General features: G+C 48.7%; 1 protein-coding gene across 1 annotated transcript; it reads left to right on the top strand.

The window, feature by feature from the left end:
• Positions 1-348: 348 nt before the first annotated feature.
• LOC124698127 (auxin response factor 18-like) lies at positions 349-4,083 on the top strand. Its single transcript, XM_047230651.1, has 4 exons — positions 349-525; positions 656-1,984; positions 2,161-3,077; positions 3,709-4,083. Exons 2-4 carry the CDS (start codon positions 878-880, stop codon positions 3,782-3,784), a joined length of 2,100 nt encoding a protein of 699 aa, XP_047086607.1. The 5' UTR covers positions 349-525; positions 656-877; the 3' UTR covers positions 3,785-4,083.
• Positions 4,084-11,952: the final 7,869 nt, after the last annotated feature.

Genomic DNA, 11,952 nt, shown 5'->3' with positions numbered 1-11,952 from the left:
AAAGGTAATACTTCATATTTTATTGACTAAGTTTATGCTTAAGTTTTTTTCCTGGACTAAGAAGGGAGTAGATCCTGAGAGTAAAAAATATCTGGTAGCAGCTGATAGTAGACTAGCAGTTGGGGAGTGCCTTTTTGTAGGCTGGCTGGAACTGAAGTGAAAAGCAGCCAGCGACTGATAAACAATAATTAAACCGCTAAGAAAGAGTTATCAGTAGGAGGAGTAGTACTTGCTTAATCCCCAGCTTTTAGCCTTGACTTCATCCCCTCCCTCCCCCTCTCCCTGTCCCTATTTAGTTGTTTTGTGCCCCCGTGTCAGCTGCAGTCTGGAGGAATCTGAGGCTGCTGCCGGCCGGCCTGCTGCTGCACCTGAGAGTCTGAGGGGCACTGGAGGGGAGAGGAGGAGGCAACCGCAGCAGAGCGAGGCAGAGGGAGAGAGAGTGCCAAGATTGCCCTCCGCTTCGTCCTCACTCCAGCCATCCAGCTTTGGAGGGATCTGTCTGGTGGAGCTCAGCTGCGTCGACAGGTGAGTGACTGGACGGGTGATGGATGGATGGATCGCGGTGCTGTCGGTCGGGGCTGCCCTTTTTCCTTCTCCGTGCTACGTCTCTGACCCCAAAATTCTACCTTTCTTTTGTTCCCCTCTTCCTTTTCAGCTCAACCCAGCTCTCATGGTGCTGCTGGTGGCGGCGGCTGCGCTGCGGAAAAGCTCCTGGTGGTGGTAGTGGTGGTGGGGGATCACGGTAAGGTAAGGTGGGGGAGAAAGTTGTTGCGGCTGGTGCGGGCTGCCCAATTCTGCTGCAAATTCTCTTTCTTTGCGCTCCCGCTCCGGGTGGTGGTGGTTGTCGTTGTTGTTGGCGGCGGTGACTGAGTGGACGATGATTACGTTCGTGGACTCGGCGGCCGGGGAGCGGGGCGACGACAGGTGCCTGGACCCGCAGCTGTGGCACGCCTGCGCCGGCGGCATGGTGCAGATGCCCGCCGTCGGCTCCAAGGTCTACTACTTCCCGCAGGGCCACGCGGAGCACGCGGCGGGCCCCGCCGACTTCCCGCCGCCCGGCGGCCGGGCGCCGCCCTTCGTGCTCTGCCGCGTCGCCGCCGTCCGCTTCATGGCCGATCCGGACACCGACGAGGTCTTCGCCAAGATCCGCCTCGTCCCCGCCCGGCCCCAGGACGCCGCCGACGCCGACGACGCCATTGCCGCCCCCGCGCAGGAGGACAAGCCCGCCTCCTTCGCCAAGACGCTCACGCAGTCCGACGCCAACAACGGCGGCGGCTTCTCCGTGCCGCGCTACTGCGCCGAGACCATCTTCCCAAGGCTCGACTACTCCGCCGACCCGCCCGTCCAGACCGTGCTCGCCAAGGACGTGCACGGCGTCGTCTGGAAGTTCCGACACATCTACCGCGGCACGCCACGCCGCCACCTGCTCACCACCGGCTGGAGCTCCTTCGTCAACCAGAAGAAGCTCGTCGCCGGGGACTCCATCGTCTTCATGAGGACCGAGAACGGGGATCTCTGCGTCGGCATCCGCCGCGCCAAGAAAGGGGGCATCGGTGGCCCGGACGTGCTACCCCCGCCGCCATCACCGGCTACGGCGGGTGGCAACTACGGTGGGTTCTCCATGTTCCTGAGGGGAGACGAGGACGGCAGCACCAACAGCAACAGCAAGATGATGGGGGCGAGGGGGAATAATAAGGCGAGGGCCAGGGTGCGGCCGGAGGAGGTCGCCGAGGCGGCCAATCTTGCCGTCAGCGGACAGCCGTTCGACGTGCTCTACTACCCGAGGGCCAGCACGCCGGAGTTCTGCGTGAAGGCGGCCTCGGTCAGGACGGCCATGCGCACCCAGTGGTGCGCCGGCATGAGGTTCAAGATGGCCTTCGAGACGGAGGACTCGTCCAGGATCAGCTGGTTCATGGGGACTGTGTCGGCCGTGCAGGTGGCTGACCCCATTCGATGGCCCAATTCACCTTGGAGACTTCTTCAGGTACATCTCCACTTCTCCATCATGTCATGTGTATTCAATTCTGTACACAAATCTACTAGTATTCAAGGACAGCAATACTACAAAATTACATTCTTTCATTGACTCATTGATTGCTAGAATCATGCATTTGACTGTCACAATGCTGAATTCTTACCTGGAATGGCTTTGTTGTGCAGGTGAGTTGGGATGAACCGGACCTGTTGCAGAATGTGAAGAGAGTGAGTCCATGGCTGGTTGAGCTCGTCTCAAACATGCCATCCATTCATCTCGCTCCGTTCTCGCCTCCTCGGAAGAAGCTCTGCGTCCCGTTCTACCCCGACCTCCCGCTCGACGGCCAGTTTCCGGGCCCGATGTTCCACGGAAACCCACTCGGACGCGGCGTCGGTCCGATGTGCTATTTCCCGGACGGTACTCCTGCAGGCATACAGGGAGCCAGGCATGCTCAATTTGGTATATCTTTATCAGATCTCCACCTTAACAAACTGCAGTCGAGTCTGTCACCGCACGGGCTTCACCAGATCGATCACGGCGCGCAGCCGAGGATCGCTGCTGGGCTGATCATCGGTCACCCGGCAGCTCGAGACGACATCTCGTGCGTGTTGACCATTGGTAACCACCAAAATAACAAGAAATCATCAGATGTCAAGAAGGCTGCACCCACCCAGTTGATGCTCTTTGGGAAACCCATACTAACGGAGCAGCAAATAACACTAGGTAATTCTGGGGGTTTCTCTCCAACTGCTGCTAGGAAGAGCCCTTCTGATGGGAGTGCCGAGAAGTCGGCGAATAACTCTGATACTCCCAGCCCAGAGAGCAACCAGAATGGTCATACAGAGAACTTGTCCTGTGGAGGAGTTCCATTGTGCCAAGACAACAAGGTACTTGACCTTGGGCTGGAAACCGGGCACTGCAAGATATTCATGCAGTCTGAGGACGTTGGCCGCACGCTCGATCTCTCTGCTGTTGGCTCGTATGAAGAGTTGTATGGACGGCTTTCTGACATGTTCGGCATCGAGAAAGCTGAGTTGATGAGCCATCTTTTCTACCGTGATGCTGCTGGGGCACTCAAACACACTGGAGATGAACCTTTCAGGTTGGTATGATTTCAGATTGAAATGTATTCTGTTTCTGCTCAAGCATAACGCCACCCATTTTAGCTCATCATTTAAAAAAGGTGCTAATCATTTTAGAAATCAGTTAGATATTTCGGTAGATTCAGTCTTAAATATAGGTGCACACACCTAATTTTCCGGTAGCATTGCTGGCTTGAAACTTCCGTTTTACCTGTGTGTATCACTTTATAATATGCATCGGACAACCTCAATACCGCCAATTTAAACTATGCATGCACTGCAAGACATCAGAAATTGCCGCATTTGTAGTAGCTCGGTCGGTCATTCTAGATCTTCCAGCTAATACATCCAAATCGACTTATCTTGAAGCACCGGAACTCTACGTGTTCTTGCCTTGGAAGCATCCTCCTTACGGTACTTTGACTTTACGAATTCGCACCGGAGAAAAACCAATTGTTTCCGTACTGTCCAAAGAAACGTAATTTCCTGCTAGAACTTCTGTGTTCCTTTCTCCATTTGTACTCTTTTCCAGACCATATGCTAACCCATTAGAAAATTTTGCTCTGAATTAGATAGATTTATTTCTTCTATCCATTCGTTGTCTTGTTCAAACCAGATACTAACCTAACAACACTATTTTGAATTTTGCAGCGACTTCACAAAAATGGCACGTAGGCTGACCATACTAGCGGACACGAGGGGTGGCGGCGATAGCGTAGCGAGTTAGAAGGAAGCTCCTTGCCGCTTGTATAGGTGGGGAGGAGCAGGCAATTCTTTGCGAGCAGACTCTGAAGGCGAACTGCCACTTGCAACCAAGCAGTGGTGCAGTTCCAAGAAGGCAGCTTCAGTTTTTCACCTGATTAGAGGTCCCAGAATGGGATTGGGACAGGTTATGTAATCTCCAGGAACAAATTGTTTTCTCTGCCCTGTGTGTGTTCACTACTCATTATGTACTACGGATTGGTGTGATCCACGAACGATTTCTGTCGTGAATGCAGTATGAATGCGCCATTGCAGTTCCTGGAAGAATGTCTGAATCTTTATGCGCCATTGCAGTTCCTGGAAGTTCTGTGCAAGGATGTCTGAATCTTGTGGAAATTCTGCTAAACCATGCGCGTGCCCTGTCAGTGTCGAATCAGATAGATGCTGTTGTTGCAAGGATCGGTGTGCCTGATTATTGATGCCAGCTTTCGTTCCACGGCACGTCGCCGGTGGGCTGATGTGAAACGGAGTCTGTGTCGTGTCGATTGTAGCGACTGGGGAAGGGGATCAGGGGAAGCAAGCGAACAAAGCAGAGCTGTCCGTGGTCGATGGAGCGCGACGTCTGCTTTGCCGTTTGCTGCTTTGCCATTACCGGTTGCTTTCCATCTTCTCCGGGCCCTGTACCGCCGGTGGTTCTGAAAGCTACGCGTCTGATGGTCGATCGACAGAGATAATCGGGGCATGGTCAGGCTTTGTCATATCCTGTTTTTTGTTTTTTGTTTTTTTTTGGTTGCCGCTGTGCTGTTACATAACGCGTGCACACCCCTATGCCTTTTGTTCAGTGGTATTTCTAAGTTGAAATAGTTTGCACTCTGAACCCGGTTTCAAAGCCGTTTAATGTATTTATTTTTGATTTTAAAGATTGGCTTATGCTTTCATAGACTTACAAATCATAAAACAGTGTAAACTCCCGAATGAGTATCGTGGTATCGATATATCTTGGCCATCTTACCTCTAATCCCCAACAGGTATCATTTAATCTCAGTCGTCCTTGTATTTCACATACTAAATTCCGTAAACTGAAAATTAGAGTGCAAAATATTAACGTTAATAAAGTCGGCCAAAAACTTAAACCATCACACTATTGAATGAAATGTCGGGATAGAACCGAGTTTTAACGAGGGACACATGATGTCAAGTCTTGATTCCCGATGGACCGAAGTTACATCCATCCTTTAATTGTCGGTTCTCGGTAAACATGGTCTTTTATTTCTACGCTAATAGTCTACAAGTGATCAATAGCTTTGGATGCCGCCATACGCATGGATATTCCTGTCTCTAAGGGGCCGTGCTTTACATGGATTGGGGTGGTAATGAGTACATTTTTTGGAAATATATATATTATCTTGGATATTTTAATTTTCAAAATGGTTGTTGGCATATTTTCATCGGCCAGGAGAGATTTTTGCTGAATCCTATTGCACTAGGTTTTGATATACTAACTGCCAACTAAAATGTTATTGTGATAAAATTTATATTAAACTTTTTTACTTTCTCTATACATCAATGAACTTTTTATGGATATCAAGCGAAAAAATAATCAATATAATAATAAATATTACATAAATTAAGATACACTTCTCATTATGAATATACAATATTTGTGATAAAATAAAATCACAAGTTCTTACAGTCAAATTTTTATGTTTAATATTTTTCTCGGATGTTCAAGACCATCTACTAGCATACTAGGAATATGGCATTAATTAGTATAGTGATTAACTTACGCCTCTCAATGTTTCATATTGTTTATATGCGTCCCTACCCACTGTATCTCAAATATCTAAAGAATGTGGTGTATATATGAATCTTGCAATTCTGTGGCTATGTCACCCGCCGGTGTAGCCATGTTTTTCCATCATCTACGGTGAATAAAGCTTGTAAATTAAATTAAAACTAGCAAGGCACCCACGCATTTGCGTGGCTAGATTCGTTTGATATTAGTTTGTTTAGTATAGGTATATGTGTTTTTAGTGGTTTTTTAGATGTTGTGCTCTTGGATAAAAATAAATAGTAATACATTGCAGCAATAATATTCCCATGAAAAGTAATTTCGTATTGTTTTCTCCCCAACTCTTTCCTCCATGCTACCTACTATCAATATAATTGAATAACAGAAGTAGAAATTTTAGTGCGCTATCATGTCATTATTGGTAATATTTGGGGGTCCAATATTGAAGCATGTGGCAGGCCATTCAAAATCTAGGCTTTTCGGTAACATTTACCTTTTGCATTCTTCCTTTGTCCTTGGTGTCTACTGATGTCTACGCACGCTTCTATTCCTGTAGATAGTGTTGGGCCTCCAAGAGCAGAAGTTTGTAGAACAGCAGCAAGTTTCCCTTAAGTGAATCACCCAAGGTTTATCGAACTCAGGGAGCTAGAGGTCAAAGATATCCCTCTCAAGCAACCCTGCAATTAAGATACAAGAAGTCTCTTGTGTCCCCAACACACCTAATACACTTGTCAGATGTATAGGTGCACTAGTTCAGCGAAGAGATAGTGAAATACAAGTAATATGGATGATTATAAGTAGTAATTGCAATCTGAAATAAAAATGGCAGCAAGCGAACATGTAGCGGAACTTGTTGGAAACGGTGTTTCAATACTTAGAAACAAGGCCTAGGGATCATACTTTCACTAGTGGACACTCTCAACAATGATCACATAATTGAATAAATAAATGCTACTCTCAAACACTCTCTTGTTGGATAACAAACACCATTCATTGTGTAGGGCTGCAAAAGCACACCTCAAGCCGGAGTAAACAAGCTCCACAATGTCATAAAGGAATCACACACGATGCGCACACTCGTCACCATCACACCGTGGAGAGTAACTCCGGAGTTCATATTAAAGTAACCTCTAGAGTGCATAATAGACAAGAGTAACATCTACATATTTAACTAGATTACAAAGCTCATGATCACATAAAGATCACACCATGGGAGAGAGAGAGATGAACCACATAGCTACCGGTAGAGCCCTCAGCCTCAGTGGAGAACTACTCCCTCCTCATCATGGGAGTCAGCAGCGGCGATGAAGATGGCGGTGGTGTCGATGGAGATGACTCCGGGGGCAATTCCCCGTCCCGGCGGCATGCCGGAACAGAGATTCTGTCCCCCGAAACTTGTCTTCGCGATGGCGGCGGCTACGGAACTCTTCGTGGAATATGACTTGTTATTTTAGGGTTTTCGCGACGGAATGAATATATAGGCGAAAGGGTGGCGCGAGGGGTTGCCCGAGGGGCCCGCCCCATATGGCGGCGCGCCCCCCTCTTGGCCGCGCCGGCCTATGGTGTGGAGGCCGTGGGCCTCCCCCTGGCTTGCCCTTCTGGCTCCGTGTGTCCCTCGGAAAAATAGGAGGTTTGGCTTTTTTTCGTCCAATTCCGAGAATATTTCCTGTGTAGAATTTCTGAAACCAAAAACAGCAGAAAACAGGAACTGGCGCTTCGGCATCTTGTTAATAGGTTAGTACCGGAAAATGCATCAAAATAATATAAAGTATGAATAAAACATGTAGGTATTGTCATAAAACTAGCATGGAACATAAGAAATTATAGATACGCTGGAGACGTATCAAGCATCCCCAAGCTTAGTTCCTACTCGCCCTCGAGTAGGTAAACGATAAAAAGAATAATTTCTGAAGTGACATGCTACCAACATGATCTTGATCAATACTATTGTAAAGCATATGAGATGAATGAAGTGACTCAAAGCAATGGTCTATAGTTTATTAACAAAAATATAATGGCTAAACAACTGAATCATATAGCAAAAACTTTTCATGAATAGTACTTTCAAGACAAGCATCAAAAAGTCTTGCATAAGAGTTAACTCATAAAGCAATAGATTCTTAATAGAAGGTTTTGAAGCAACACAAAGGAAGATTTAAGTTTCAGCAATTCCTTTTAACTTTCAACATGTATATCTCATGGATAATTGTCAACACAAAGTAATATGATGAGTGCAATAAGCAAGCATGTAAGAATCAATGCACACAGCTGACACAAGTGTTTGCTTCTAAGATAGAAAGAAGTAGGTAAACTGACTCAACATAAAGTAAAAGAAAGGCCCTTCGCAGAGGGAAGCAGGCATTACTCATGTGCTAGAGCTTTTTATTTTGAAAACATGGAAACAATTGTGTCAACGGTAGTAATAATTCATATGTGTTATGCATAAAGCCTCCTATAAGTTGCAAGCCTCATGCATCGAATACTAATAGTGCCCGCACCTTGTCCTAATTAGCTCGGACTTCCATGGATTATCATTGCATTACATATGTTTCAACCAAGTGTCACAAAGGGGTACCTCTATGCCACCTGTACAAAGGTCCAAGGAGATAAATCGCATTTGATTTCTCGATTTTGATAGATCTCAACTTGAGGACATCCATACCGGGACAACATAGAAAACGAGATAATGGACTCCTCTTTTATGCTTTAAGCATTCAACAACAGATAATATTCTCATAAGAGATTTGAGGATTAATGTCCAGGCTGAAACTTCCACCATGATACATGGCTTTGGTTGGCGGCCCAATGTTCTTCTCTAACAATATGCATACACAAACCATTTTAACTCATGGAAAATCTCCCTTACTTCAGACAAGACGAACATGCATATCAACTCACATGATATTCAACTGTTGACTGCCAAAACCCACCGGCGGGCAGCGGCCTTGTCAACACTGTAGAGCCGGGGGGAGCCTAGAGCTGCGGCTGGCTGAGACCCCTCCGAGCGACGGCCCGCAATGCTCTTCCGGTCACACGCGGCGTTGCGAAGTGCAAGGCGTGCCACCCGACCTATACCTGGTCGGGAAGGTGATGAGGTTGCCTCGCTTAGTTTCTGCGGGGCATACATGTAAACATTAAATACGAGCCTCGATCGGCTCTCGGGTTATCCGTGAATCGGCTCAAAGAGCCGATCCACCCATGATCCGTACGGGGTGCACGAATACTTGGTGGTCCTGCTTGATCAAGATGAAGCTAATGAGATCTACGACGATTTAGGGTTTTCACCGCATAACCGGATCATCCTACTCCGGAGTTGGGCCTTGCGGCCACGCACGGTGCTCGTAAGCCGATCCTAAACAAGGCCAAAAAACCAACATGAAGTTGATCCTAGGAACATCCCGTTTAGGACTTGCGAACGCCACCCTACGTGCCACTTGGATCCTCCCCCCATTGTAAGGCCAAACTATTGCGGATATTAAACTAATCCTTGTAGAACAAGGAGCAATCGTAACGGATCAGATCTACTAAATAATGATCAAGCGGGGTGCCGCCCCACACCCGAGATAGGCGTGAGGGCGGCTAGACATGCAAGGGTTGCACTACGTAAGCATGCTTAAACGAAGAACAATGCTAACCCTAACACATCTAATGATAACTACGTTGCTCGCCATCAAAAGCGCTTCGATGCGAGCAACGCATGAACAACGTGGGGCTTGTGCTGCCTAGATCGCAAGATGCGATCTAGGCAGCATGTCGCTTACCTGATAGAAACCCTCGAGACGAAGGAGTTGGCGATGCGCCGAGATTGGTTTGTTTTTGGGGTTGAACGTGAGTTGTTGTTTATTCCATAAACCCTAGGTACATATTTATAGTCCAGGGGACTTTCTAATGTGGGCGTGCACTAACCCGTGCACGAGATAAACTCTAACTTCTAAACCGGTACACAATCTATTATGCTAAGATACACGGGCTTAACTAGCCCAAATTCTCCGTGCAAGGCCGCTTCATAGTTCTTTCATATGTAATCTTCCAAGCCCATCTTGATCGCGGCCCACCTCCTGATTTAGCCAAAATCTGGTGATAACACATGCCCCCCTGGTTTTGGTAATGATAATTTCAAAACCACTCTGTTTTTTTCCTCAGAGGGGTCGTGTCACGGCAGAAGCAGAAGCTGTCGCAGCAAGCCTCATCATGACGACTTGCCTTCCCAACTTCTCTGCACGATTTGACAGTTTTGGCACCATGTCCTCGAGAACTGCTCGGAAATTAAAAACCCCCACCTCCTTTTATTTAGCCGCAACGAACAGTTCTCTTCTTTACCCCTTCCGCAGTAGCACTCCAAAAAACCCTCCCCTGCAACCATGTCCTCTTCCTCTTCCTCTTCTTCTTCGTCGGATCCTTCCCACGTGTCCTCTCCCATCCGAGAGTCGACGCCCTCATGGGGTACGCAAGCGGCGTACGACATCCTTGCCCCGACAAAGTGGGACAAAGAGGACCACGACTCCAACGTCTGGTCCGAGGATGACAAATCCCAAACCGACGGGGAGAGCGACCTCCGCTTCCTTGCTGACGAGGAAGCGGTAGAGGAGAGTGAAGACGACCGCCTTTCCTGGGCGGACTTCACCACCTCCGAGGAGGTGAAGGAGGAGGGAGAGGAGGAGGAGGACGAAGACAGCTCCTCCAACGAGCCGCCGGCCAAACGCCGCCACCTCTGGCCCGGGAACCTCAGCGACGTCGACAGTGATGACGACGCCGATGAAGAAGATGAAGACGACGAAGGTCCCATCGGCGGTCGGCTGGAGCAGCGATGACGAGCCGGCGAGGAGCAGCGGCCGGCGGTGGCGACGACGGCGATGACGACGACGAGGGAAGCAGCGGCCCCTAGATAGGGTCTTAGCATAGGGCTAGCAGTAGCAGACGGGGCAATGTATCCCCATGGTATTTCCTTTTGAGAGCAATCAGCTCTTCTATGTAAGAAATCTGGCCTATCAATGAAAAAATTCCCCAACTCGATTTTGCCGATTTTCTTTATGATAATTTAGCCGATTGCCTTTCCTTCTGATTCTGCCGATTGCCAAACTGGACAGTGCCCAACAAGCCGATGGCATCGCATCGGTCTCCCACACTAAATTTCGAGATAGATCCACCCAGACCCAAACTCCTTGCCAAACAAGGTCAAGCCCTACTCGTGCAAATCCGCAGATCTCTCAAGATGGCATGCTGAACCTAGCGGCAGAACTCCTGAAATAATGTCAGGTCTCCTTATCCTCTCCGAATTCTGCTTGCTCCGCTCCGGCAGCTTCCTTCTACAATAATTACTGTCTTTTGAACGAGCCGTCACGAAGAGTGAGCCCACTTCGACAGAGTTGGTTAAACCTCGAGGGCGAGCTGCCCCCCGAGCCTCAGCCAAGGCGAAGATAAAGGACGGATCATCATCATTGAGATTTCGGGGCGGGCTCAACCTTGTCCAAGAGAGCTATCTGCGGGGCCACCAGCCGATCACCTCCCTTCCGTCGAGGGTCCATACAACCGATCCGGCGAGGCTATGATAAATTTGCAACATAAGCCCCATTCTTCGGGTAACTTGTGGTGCGAGAGTTCGGCCGATCCAACGAAATCGGCTCCCGGAGCAGAGAACCTTCAAGGTGAGCTGCCCCCCGGGCCTTCAAGGTGAGCATAGCGGCGAGCTGATCACGTCCATCACCCTTGGTTTCCAACTCGCAACGCCGTATCAACCGATTCAGAAAAAATCGGCTCTTTAGAGTGAGGGGATTTACGGGCGAGCCGCCCTCCCCCGAGCTTCTTCGGTCCAAACTTTGCGCCTTGCTAATCGGATCAGCTCATCATCTTCGGCGAGGCTAAAGCAACTTCCGGTGAGAACGTCTTCGCATTTCGACGCCCTCCAGATTCTTAAGTCGATGTACGTGCATCGGCTAAGCTTGAAATTTTTCAAATTTTTTCGGCCGACCTGTGTATCGGCCCCCATATTCCAATACCCATCAACGAGAAGATGAGATGCTTCCGTTGCATATCCTCGTATTTTATCTACCAGGTGCCCCCACGAGCCGATTCTGTCAAGAGAATTGATGGTATCGGCTACGTTGGATAACATGTTGAACCCGGAGCGGAATGGTGGGTGAGGATATTCACGGCCGGTCTTGGAATCGGCCTCCACGTTGTTTGCTCGGTGAAGGTTTTGTAATGCTCCTTCACGGATCCTTGGGGCCGATCACAAGGATCAGCCTCGCCGACTTGCACATCGCTTGGCTTAAACTACATGGTCGGGCCGGTGGATAAAACTAGCTTAACCCTTCCCTTTGTCACATCGATGCGCTCGCGATCGTCCAATTTGATGCCGAGAGGGGTTCTTGGCCTGCTTGCTTCCCATGCGTTCATGCCGG

This window comes from Lolium rigidum, chromosome 1, assembly GCF_022539505.1.
Source record: "Lolium rigidum isolate FL_2022 chromosome 1, APGP_CSIRO_Lrig_0.1, whole genome shotgun sequence".
NCBI classification, from domain to species: Eukaryota; Viridiplantae; Streptophyta; class Magnoliopsida; order Poales; family Poaceae; genus Lolium; species Lolium rigidum.
This window is presented reverse-complemented; position numbering and strand designations above follow the sequence as displayed.

Bases quoted from the DNA above. Each gene is read 5' to 3' on its own strand.
- LOC124698127 (XM_047230651.1), top strand. From the start codon at position 878: ATGATTACGTTCGTGGACTCGGCGGCCGGGGAGCGGGGCGACGACAGG. The intron at 1,985-2,160 runs GTACATCTCCAC...TTTGTTGTGCAG, and splicing joins CACCTTGGAGACTTCTTCAG to GTGAGTTGGGATGAACCGGA. The intron at 3,078-3,708 runs GTTGGTATGATT...TGAATTTTGCAG, and splicing joins ACTGGAGATGAACCTTTCAG to CGACTTCACAAAAATGGCAC.